Consider the following 12,022-nt stretch of genomic DNA (forward strand, 5'->3'; position numbering starts at 1 on the left):
TAACCGAGGCAGATTTTGGTTGCTAGTAGGAGTCTTATTATCTGAATTTGAAGATTCCTGATCCTTCTTACTTGCAAATTAGATTATATTAACACTACCCCTCTTGGGCCATTAATAGTACCCTCAGGTCTTTATATATTGCAAGTCTTTAAATGTAGTTAAATGCTAGGTATACCACAGGAGTTTTGTGTTTTCTAAAATTCAGTGCATTTCCAAAATGGTAGTTATTTTTGCAAATGGGGTTGCTATGTAACAAGGGACAGTTGTAATGTTCAAAATCTTGATGTATCTTTGAGGTAGTAATTTAGTTTCCTAGTCACATAAATCTTTTCAATCACAGAGGAATTTTGTTTATATTACAATTTCAAGTAAAAGTCAAAACTAAATCATTAAGCGTAATGAAAGGAAATGAGCAAGTCCAGGTATTAAAAATATTTTAATTAAAACATGCACTATTGCTGGAAGAAGAATCATACTATTGAACCAAATAGATAATACAGTAAGTAGTAGACCACACTACTACTTTACATTACATATAATAGTTTACTAAGAGCTTATCACATACCATGATAAAGAAGGAACTACAAATCAGTGGTGGAATAAAATGAAGATTACTAAATGTCACTGGTATGACTGGTTGGCAGTTTGAGGGGAAAAATGAATTTAGATTATATCATATACCAAATATATTCATGATATAATATTCAGCTACAGAAAAACTAAAAATAATGTATTGTTGACTGTCTAAGAGAAAGTCTGAATTCCAAACACAGAAAAATGTTTGCAGTGAATATTAACAATAAATGGATGTTATCTTTCTTATCACAAAGAATTTGAACAAATTAGTTATAAAACACTAAGACCCCAGAGGAGAAATGAGCATGTATGTGCAATCATAACAGGTGAAATGGTACTGGACAGCCGACAGCCAAAGAATCAAGATGTTTAACTTCAGTAGGAATCCAAGAAAGTACAAATAAAACTGTAACTAGCTTCTACTGCTTACTCTTTCTAATCTTTAAGTAGAAAATAATTGCCAGTGCATATAAGATAGGATGATGCTGGCATACTCATATATTGCTATGTAGCACAAATTTGTACTTTGATTTTGGAAGGAATTTTACATTATAATTGGAACCATGATAATGCAGATTTTTAAAAAATACATGTTTTTATTGATTTTTTTTTTAGACAGAGGAAGGAAGAGAGAGAGAGAGAGAGAAACGTCAGTGTGAGGAACATCCATTGGCTGCCTCCTGCGCCCCCTACTGGGATTGAGCCTGAAACCCGGGCATGTACCCTGACCAGGAATCAAACCAGGACCTCTCAGTTCATGGACCGACACTCAATCCACTGAGCCACACTGGCTGGGGCATGCAGATTTTTTTTTTTGATGCAATAATTGTACTTCTGTGAATCTTTTCTAAAGAAATAATTTTTAATATTGGAAATATTCAAGAAATAGCTTTTATATTTACAGTAGCAAAAAACAAAACAAAACAACCAAAACATGCATACAACCTAATGTACAGCAGTGTAGTATAAACATGAAATAATATTTATGTAAATTTTGATAGCTGCTTAGAAATTTCGTGGTTAAGAAGTATAGTTAAGCCTGGCTGCTGTGGCTCAGTGGTTGAGCGTTGACCCATGCACCAAGAGGTCACCGGTTAGATTCCTGGTCAGGGCACATGCCCAGGTTGTTTGTCCAATTCCCAGTTGGGGGCATGCAGGAGGTGGCCAATCAATGTTCTCTCATCGATGTTTCTGTCTCTCTGTCCCTCTCCCTTCCTCTCTCTCTAAAAATTCAATAAAGAAAAAAAAATTAAAAAAAAAAAAGAAAAAGAAAGAATAATAGTTAAGCCCTGGCCAGGTTGGCTCAGTGGTTGGGGTGTCAGCCCATGCGGGTATGATTCTGATCAAGGGCATGTACCTCAGTTGCATTTCATCCCTGGCTCTGGTTGAGGTCGTGCGGGAGGCAACCAATCGATGTGTCTCTATCATGTCGATGTTTCTCTCTCTCTCCCTCTCTCAGTCTATCTGAAGATCAATGGAAAAGTATCCTTGGGTGAGGATTAAAAAAAAAAAAAGAATTAGTTAATTCTGTGGGAAAACATTAAAATGGAAAATAATCACATACCCATTATACTTTGCACTTATAATAAAATTTAAAACAGGTATGAAAGACTAGAAAAAGTATATCAAAATGCTAAGTAGTTGTATTAGTGGTGAAATAATGGGTATCTCATTTTTCTAAAATTTTATAATACAATTATAGTACTCAATTTTATGGTTATTGTTATTTTGGGTAAAAATCAGAAATACTTGATTGTAATATTTGTAGATTTTATTCCTATGAGAATATTATATAATATTTAGTTTTTTGTTAGAAGTTTTTGAAATAATTGCTTATTAGATGCCAGGTACTGTGTTAAGTGCATTACATAGATTATCTTATATAATCCTCACTGCAACCTTTTGAAGTTTGTGCTATTATTATTTTTAGTTAGTACATTAGTGGAACTAGGATTTAAACCTAGATCTCTCTGACTAAATGCAGTCCTCTTATTGTATACTACTGCTTTCAAACACAAGAGTCAGAATCACCATAGTAACTTCGTTTTCTTGAATCTGCCCCTTTAAAGATTCAGATATAATAGATGGAGCATAAGAATCTGCATTTTAGATAAGACTAGGATGCAAATAGCCCTTGAACAGCAGTTTAAGAAGGAAACACTGTGCTACACTGAACTGCTTTCTGTTAAATAAATCACCAGTGTAACATAGTTGGCTCACTTAAGGAAAGGTTAGAAATTAGTTTGTTTTTTTTTCTTTTAAATCTTATAGCTGTCTTAGCTAAACCAGGAAGTTAGAAGCTTCTTATAATAAAATGATGATTTTCGTAGTGGTATTCTTGTATCACAAATCAGAGCCAAGGGAGCAGAACCACTTTTGTATTTAGATTTCTTTTCCTCTAAAGAATCAAAGAGAAATGTAGACTTGTTCCTGTTCTGTAGGGCCTTCACTTTACATTTCTTTAATTTTCTAGTTATGTGTCTTATTTTGAGTCAATTCTTCTATTTCCCAGAAAATATGTATTATGAAAGAACAATTTTATGGATATAGAATTAAATTTATAATAGTATATTCTGAATATATAAATATGCTTAGTTACTGTTGAATGTTTAGGGGAGCCATTTGAAAAATTTTATAGCTCAATTCAAAATTAGAAAGGAGGTACAAATTAGTTTATTTCTATTTTAAAATAAAAGAATGATATAAGGTATATTTGTAATACATGCTAATAATTATTGCTTTAATTGTATAAAGGCATTTCTTTTGAAGAAGCTCCTGTTTTCTTCTGAGAAGTCTTCTTGGAGGGATTGTCCAGGTATGATAGCTGTCTTATACACTTTTACTCTGTCTTTTATTTTAGAGATGATCTATGCAGCATTTATTGGCAATAGTGTAGTTAAAATTACCTATCTTAAAAAATAAGCTATCAATGGGATATTTTTTCCTGATTTTTTTTTTTTTTTTTTTTTTTAAATATTTCAGAAAGATTCATGGACAGTGATTCCAAATTTTTAAATACATATATTTCCAAATTTGGTTTTCCCAAGCCATATAAGACAGGATAATATAACTAAGGGAAAAAGCTTTGGCCTTTTGCTTAAACAGGAGTATAGTACCTTAAACTGTTAAATTATAGTACACCATAAGGAGTAGTTATTTATGTGTTTGTTTTGTCTTATTTAACTTTGAGCAAGAACTAGAGTTATCTTTGTATTTCTGCATCTTTTAGTATAATGTCTTACACAATGCAAATAATATTGCAAATAATTCTGAATTAAATTGAAAATGAAGCTGCCATAGCTTCTGCAATATGATTAGGTCAAAGAGCTGTATGGTACTACCTGATAATAGAAAAATTTGCATTTTGTTTGACGGTTTATAAAAATCTTTACGTCACTTACACAATTGTATGTGGACCTCACAATAACTTCTGGAAGGAGGTAGGATATGTTACAATTCCAGTTAGTATGTGAGGGCAAAACAGCTTCCATTCTAAACAATGCACATAGAATCTACTAGTGATTTTGAATTTAAGAGTTAAAGTGTCACCCTGTCTGGTTTGTCTCAGTGGTTAGAACATCGGCCCGCGGACCAAAGAGTCTCGGGTTCGATTCTGGTCAAGAGCACGTACCTTAGTTGCTATTTGTCCCAGGCCCTGGTCAGGGTCTTGCGGGAGGCAGCCAATCGATGTGTCTCTCTCACATCAATGCCTCCCCCCCCCCAACTCTATCTGAAGATATTTGGAAAAATATCCTCGGGTGAGGATTAAAAAAAAAACTACCAAAAAAATAAAAAAGAGTTAAAGTGTCATTGTCATGTATTTTTTATTCATTAATAGTGGGAATGCAAAATAAATTTTAGTAGAGGAGACTATTCAAGAGATACTATTAACACGAATGTTTTATTAATTAGATTTCTTGCATAGAAATATATTCACATTAATACAAAATTAACACTGCGTTGTCATAAATATCATAAATGATATGGAGGTTATAAAGTGAATGGCACAGTTCCTGCCATTAAAGAACTTTAAATCTATTAGGAGAGATAGAAACAGCCCTGGCCTATTTTGCTCAGTGGTTAGAGCGTGGGCCCGAGGACTGAAGGGTCCCTGGTTAGATTTCTGGTCAAGAGCACATACCTGGGTTGCAGGCTAGATTCCCCCCCACCCCCGCCCCGGTTGGGGTAATTTGGGAGAGAAGCAATGAGGCAACCAGTTGAGAGACACATCAGTGTTTATCTCTCTCTCTGTCCCTCTCACCTTCCCTCTCATCTGCTCTGGAGTAATATCCTCCTGTGAGGATTAACAAAAAAAGAAAAGACACCTCCCTAATAGCATAAAATTTTACATAGGATATGTATACATCTTATCCCCTTTGTTTGAAAGTTTCAGAAAGCAGTGCTACTTTTGGAGAGTAATACTCCTTGAAAAGGGGAAGGTGGCTAAGGTCAGGAAGAAATTAAGCATTTGTGCTCTTTTCTGTAAAAATCTGTAGTTCAAATCACTGCAATAGAATATCAGTAGCTTCTGTACTATGCAGCATAGCCACAATGGCTCCTGCTAATGTAATGGAGTGTGGTATTGTTTGTGATGAGGGTATGTTGTCTCATTATCCTTACCTTATGGGGCAGAGAGATCAAAGATGTTAGATTAATTCAGGAATGGGGAAAAAATGGATGTCTCAACAGGCCCTTACATTATGCCTGGTCTGCAATAAAGGAAAATTCATGGCTTAAATGTTTCATTTGCAGCTAAGAAAGAGACGATCAGTATCAGCATATTTTCCTCCTAATGTATAATCCTGCATTTTTAGGATTCTTTTAATGGAAGAATTTAGTAATGGTGACATTGTAATCCTCAAGTGCATTATTTTTCTAAAATATAATTTCAGATTAGTTGCTTATGGATTTTCCCCCAACTTAAAATGCTTGATTTTCATCATTAAAACATTCTTAAGATTTTTATTCGTGCCTGGATTTTTTTTTTCTTTCAAAGAAAATCATTATAACTTATACTTTGGTTATTTTTAGAGGAAGAGCGGAAGGAACTCCTCTGTCACACTTTATGTGATATTTTAGAAAGTGCCTGTTGTGACAACTCTGGATCATACTGCTTGGTTTCATGGTTAAGAGGAAAGACAACTGAGGAAACTGCTAGTATTTCTGGGAGTCCTGCAGAATCTAGTTGCCAAGTGGAACATTCTTCTTGTAAGATATATTTTTTTCCTAAAGTAATTTCTTATACCTTTGTTTTAATAAAACTATTGAAATTTTTTAAGAAAAAAAGAATTAAAATTTTCATAACATGTCTCATTTTTAGCCTAAGCTTAATTGATTATAATGCCTTAGTATTTTTCATTTCCCTTTTGATTATTTTAATTCCTAAAGGGTGCATTTGTTTGTTTTTGCTTTCATTTTTTAAAACAAAGGAAATGTGTCTCTTAAAAAAATTCTAGTTAACCTCCTGATTGATGACATTCTCTTCTGAGCTTTAGAACTCTCATTTAGAAAGTTTAAACAACATATTTCTATATACTTTAATTTCAGATGCCTTAAAATTTACTTTGGTATTGGGAGGAAAAGGCATTTATTTATTTTTATTTTAGAAAATTACTTAAAATATTTTTGGTTTTCTTGAGCAAAAATGGGAGCTTTTTTTTTTCCCCCTTCATTATATGTTGTTTCCTCCTGAACTTTTTGGATATTGATACTGTATATGAATTATTTTAAGTAATTTTAATTTTGAGTTTTAATTTTTCCTTCATTTAAGTTTTTCATACTTTGAGGATATTTCTTTAAAAGAAATTAAATAATAACTGTTCTCATTATTAAGATCATATATTCTGTAGTCTTTATCCTTTGAAAGTTTTTATATAATTGACCTAAAAACTACCAGAATGAACTAGTGGTACAGAAACTAGATAAAAAGAGTTGCTGTTCTGTTTTTCTTTTCAGGAATGATTTCGCTAGCAGGTGGCTTTTGGTAATTGGTAGTTCCAGGTGCTTATACCTATAATTCTGCCTATAATGCATTCCATTAACTATCATCTCTGGAAATTGTTTTTAAAGAAATTAGTCAATCGATTTCTATTTCTAGAAAGTAAATTTAGATTGTTTGTGATATACATCTTACTTTCCCTATAGGACTGTCTATGATGCACTGTTGCCTCCTTGAGCTAAAATGTGTCTGCGATGTCATTGTTTTCTTTGCTACCTCTGCAGTTACAATGGCACATCCTGATAGCACTTTCCCAAGGAGCCACTTTAAATATTTAAACAGTTCAATAACATTTCTTCTTCAGGCCTTTTAACATAACCTTTCAAAAAAATTAAACATTTTTAGAGTTGATAATACAGCTGAAGGAAATGAGTGGAAAATAGTCACAAGGATGATAGTCAAAATGTCATTAAGATTGGTTTAAATATTTTCCAGGTTTTACTGGGTTGCATGTAAGCATGTTTAATAGTTTCATTAAGGTTATCAAAATTTGACAATAATAGTTGACTTAATTAAGTTTTTTTAAATATTAGGTGCTTAAAGCCAGTTTATATTTAAATATAAGAAAATAGTAAGATCTTTTTTTGTAACATTTTTTACTAGTATTTTAGTATATACTGCCTACTTATATGGACTGTGCTGTACATTCCACAGTGATAGGTTAAATGGCCTCATAAAATGTTAACTTTGGTACTTGAATAACTAATATTTAGGTGGGCATACAATATTGAATTTTCCTTTGAGAAACATATTTTAGTAATTTTCCAATTTACTTTGCCTCATTTTAAAAGTGGACATGAATACAACCAGATTTTAAATTTGTTGTTTCTAATCGTATAAATTTGAAAAGTTTTGTTAAGCGAAAATTTGAAAATTTACCTTAGATGTCGACAGATGAAATGAACTTACATTAAAATTTTTATTCCATGTAACAAATCTACTTTACCCGTTTTTTCCTCTATTCTCAGCTATGTTCTTTTTCTTGTGTTTTGTATTTTTTCTCCATCCTGCCTGCTAAGCTTTTTATTTTGCTTGCCTCTTTTCTCTAAATTACTATCTTTATGTCAACTTTTGTAGTGTATGCCCAGTAAAATTATTTAGATAATCAGGAACAGAAAAATTAGTACAAATTAGAAAATGTTAGGTAGAATTTTTTTTTTTATCCTGGAATTTTAAATGTGAACTATTTTCCCCATTGTCAGTATTACATTCTGTACAAACATCCATTTCATTGGCTTGTGTGGTGTGTATAGTTCTGGCTTCTGGTAACACACACTTGTTTGCAGTAGTGAATTTCAGGTTCAATTTCAGTTTGTTTCCCACACAAATGAAAAGGCTACTTAAGCCATTGGAGTTTTAAAGATTTTTAAAAAGTAATTTGAAACATTTGAAGATTGATAGACTTTGAAAGGCTAGCATAATGTGACCTTTGAAATTTGTAAATAAAAAAATTTTAATTTTTAATTCTTACTGAATGAATTTCTCCGGTGAGAATTAATATTTGAAAGTACTAAGATTTGTTTTAATATATATCAACACATATGAAATTGTTCATTGTGATAAATTAGAGTAGAAATTTTGATTCATCTTTAAAACCTAGACTCTGGGTTGAAATCTCAGCTCTGCTGTTTACTGCTGTGTGCACTTGAGAGGAGTCTTCTCTGTGCCTCAGTTTCCTCTCCTGTGAAAGGAGCACTAACAGGGTTGTTATGAGGACTAAGTGAGGTCGGACCTGTAGAGCATTTGGAAAGGGGCCTGGCACTTAGAAAAGTGCTAAACAAACATTGCCCTTGATTTAAAAGGCTTCCTTTGATTTACCTTGATTTTTAAAAAAAATTTACAATTCTATTTATTAATAAACATAATCTAAATAAGTTACTGAAAACTTCAACAGTTATACGAATTAACAAGGAAACAAACTTAAAGCTGTCGTTGAACCTGTATAGTTTCAAAGTGCTATTATTATGCCTTTTTATACACATTTGTTTAATAATTAAGCATTAAACCTAAAGATTTTATATTACACAGGGAAAGAATAAATATAATGATTTTACCTGGGCCTGTGGGTTGAAAGATTATTTAAAAGTGCTGGACACATTACAACGATGTGTGAAGCACTATGATTGCCAGTAATTTCTCATATTTTATAAACGATCCTAGCATGACTGAATTTAAAAGAAGTGCATTATTTAATTACCCTTCAACATTCTCAGTATTATATCCATTTTAGTTATAATCATGGTAACTAAGATGTTGAAATATACATTTATATTATAGTAAAGTTGAAAATTAACAGGATTTTAAGGGAGTAAGGAAAGAGGGAATTTTTTGATTGCTTGAAAGTATTTACAGCCTGCTGTGTGTATCTTGTGTCATTTATTTGCCATGTGTAGTGCTGAAAAGTGTCTTTTATGTATAGCTGCCTTGGCTGTCGAAGAGCTTGGCTTTGAGCGATTTCATGCATTAATTCAGTAAGTAACATTGGAACATTTAAAATACTTACCTTGTGGACACATTGCCATTTTAAGTCTGTTCATACTGGGGAAAGGTACTTAGATTATATACCGAAGGATTAATTTGTTTTCAAATTAAAAAAATAATTTGTAGTTTTGTACTTAAGTTATTCAGATTCCTAAATTATCAAAATAAACTTTTTATAACATTAAAAGCTTTTCACCATTATAATTTAAAAATAATTTTAGCTTAATGTTTCTCTGTCCTGAGTGAGTGTAAAGGTTTCTAATAGAATAAATATTTGAATTATTATTTGTTTGCCGAAATATACTTTCTTTCAGTTTCATTAAAAGGGCCATGTTTTCTTTAGAGCATTTAAACTTTTTATTACAAAATAAAAGGTAAGCATAGCTATGTTGATAGAATTTGATTTGAAATATAACATTAATTTCTTTTAAAAGAAGTCACAAATGTACAAAAGTCAAGTTTTGTTTGTTCTTAAACCCATCTTAGAAGAGGGCCACTTTATTCCTTAAATAATTGTATAATTATTGAAGAATTTACTGATGCCAGACAGTTCACCTAAGAGATGAAGAGATTCTCTACCGACTAGGCACTCTATCTCAATGGATATATTCTATATAGTCACAGCTGTCAGCAATAGCTTTTGTTTTTAATGGCTAAATTTATATTTGAAAATTTGAGACACAAAAATCTCCTGTTTGGATATATACATTTTAATGTAGAAAACAATTTAAGAATTTTCCCATTTATGGATGTAGTAAACCTCATGATGGTACTAATACTTAATTCTTTTCACCGCCCCCTCCAGGAAAAGATCATTCAGAAGTTTATCCGAATTAAAAGATGCTGTTTTGGACCAGTATTCAATGTGGGGAAACAAATTTGGAGTATTGCTTTTTCTGTATTCTGTGTTACTGACAAAGGTTTGTTTAAGAAGATGCTTCTGCTGGCTTTTATTAGTTTGAGTTTAGTATATATTTCCTGCTATGAGAAACAAATTTATTCTTGGTGCTGTTTCTAAATTTCAGAATAAAAATCTCTTATGCTGATATTAATTGTCTTTTCTCACCTCTCACTTGTTACTAACTACTTTGAAACTTACTTTCACCCCTGCTCTTCTGGACTGCAAAGTTATCAGTAATGTACTCATTATGAAATGCATCAGTTCTTCTAAATTTTATTTCTTTGCTCATAGCAATGTCTGGCAGTTGACATCTTAACCCCTTCTGGAAGCTCTTTCTAACCTCCACTGCCTTTCTTAACTTATTTGATCAGTCATTGCACTGTTTTCCTTCCGTAATTTCTCATAATATTTTTTTGTTTATATCTTTCTTTTATCTTTACCCGGTATCTCCTTGTTCTTCCTCTTCTCCACTAAGCTTTTATATTCCAGAAATTTCAGTCCCTGCGTTCTGTATTCTGCTTTTTTACGGGTATTTTATTCTCTCAGCTGATCTTTATGTGTTTAATTTAAATATATGTAGTACCAGTCCTGTCCTTTTTTCCCAAGTATCATATCATATCTTTAGTAGCCTGTTAGTTTCAGTTATCCTGCTAGCTTTACAATGCTAAAATCAAATTTCTTTCATTTGACAAATGTATATTGAATATTGACTCTATATTAGGCCCTAGACTGATAATGTGGGATATAATTGTGTTTAATGGCTCCTCTTCAGTGTTGTAAAAAACAATTGACACATTGATGATTGCTTTCATTATGGCAGCATATTTGGTGTGTGTGTGTGTGTGTTGCATGCACAAAGCAGAAGGGAAAATAGTAAAGGTATGCCTAAGTCCATTTGGTGAAATTAGAGGGTGACCTTATATACTGTGTAGTAGGGATCTTTCAAAGGATGAGGGAAAATCTTCTGGACAGAAACGCTGTGGGAAGATTTTTCAAACAGTGGGAAAAACAAGAATAGAGATACAATTAATTGGTTGGGGGTATAACATGTGTCTGGGGAAGCATAAGATGTTCCGTATTTCTGCAGCATAAGCCACCAGAAAGACAACTGTAGAAGATGAGACTTGGAAGTTAATAAATAAGGTTTAGAATATGAAGGTCCTTGTATGTCATACAAAAATATTTTAGATTTCATGTGGTCAAAATTAGAACAAAACAGGAATTTTAAACAGGGGAGTAACAAGATCTTCGTTTTAATATAAGTTTCCTTAAATTGGGATAAGAATTGTACTGGAGGGAGTTGGTATGTGGAGTATAAATCTAGAGTCAGGAAAACTAGAAAAGTGGTTATTGAAATAAGTGAAACTAAGCTAAGGCAGTGACTGTGGAAATGGAAAAGAAAAGGAACATATTTAGAAGCATGTTTTAAATTTAGAAATTTAAAGACATTCAGGAAGATGTTTAAGTGAAAAGACTAAAAGTACTTAGTGTTTGGTGAGAAGTGGTGAATAGCAGTGGTGGAGGTATCTCAGAGGACTGGTTTCTTATGACTTCATCTTAATTGTTCATTATTCTGCCAGTTTTTTGTGCTCAAGACTTTAGATACCTCCTCTGTCACTTGTCCTTTACAGCCATAAACCTTCATGTCCTGTAGTTCTTCCTTGAGCCTGTCTTTGGAATGAGGTCCCCTTTCTCCCCAGTGATTATGTTGGCTTTATCTGAACCTGCCTTGTATTGTCGTTTACAAGGAAGGCAAGTGCAAGATCTCATACTTGTTTGTGTCCTCCTACATGGCCTTATGAAATCATTAAATATTTTGATCATTGATTAATTATCTCTTTAATACTTAGAAGTGGTTTGTAATGTGGTAGAATCAATGGTTAGAGTTAGATGAGAAGCACAACAAATGGCAGATTATCTTTGTCTTTTTGGAGTTGTTCCAAGTCTTCTTGTAGTGATCCAGTATCTAGATCTTTTGGAATTTGGATGCCCTTTGAGGGTTTAAACATAACAAAAAATTGGTTTTCAAGAAAATAAGAAGCTTCCTGCCATCTTATATTTTTGTC

The 12,022-nt window shown here is 32.5% G+C and overlaps 1 protein-coding gene across 4 annotated transcripts in view; it reads left to right on the forward strand.

The window, feature by feature from the left end:
• The window catches only part of MINDY3 (MINDY lysine 48 deubiquitinase 3), a 125,864-nt gene that overhangs the window by 23,065 nt on the left and 90,777 nt on the right, over positions 1-12,022 (forward strand). For all 4 annotated transcript variants that reach the window (XM_036255940.1, XM_036255924.1, XM_036255913.1 and 1 more), the window contains 4 exons: positions 3,331-3,391; positions 5,608-5,784; positions 8,994-9,045; positions 9,861-9,975. In XM_036255940.1, coding sequence (XP_036111833.1) covers positions 3,331-3,391; positions 5,608-5,784; positions 8,994-9,045; positions 9,861-9,975 — 405 coding nt within the window. The remainder of the gene's footprint in view (positions 1-3,330; positions 3,392-5,607; positions 5,785-8,993; positions 9,046-9,860; positions 9,976-12,022) is intronic.

This window comes from Molossus molossus, unplaced genomic scaffold (assembly GCF_014108415.1).
Source record: "Molossus molossus isolate mMolMol1 unplaced genomic scaffold, mMolMol1.p scaffold_m16_p_1, whole genome shotgun sequence".
In the NCBI taxonomy this organism is placed as follows: domain Eukaryota; kingdom Metazoa; phylum Chordata; class Mammalia; order Chiroptera; family Molossidae; genus Molossus; species Molossus molossus.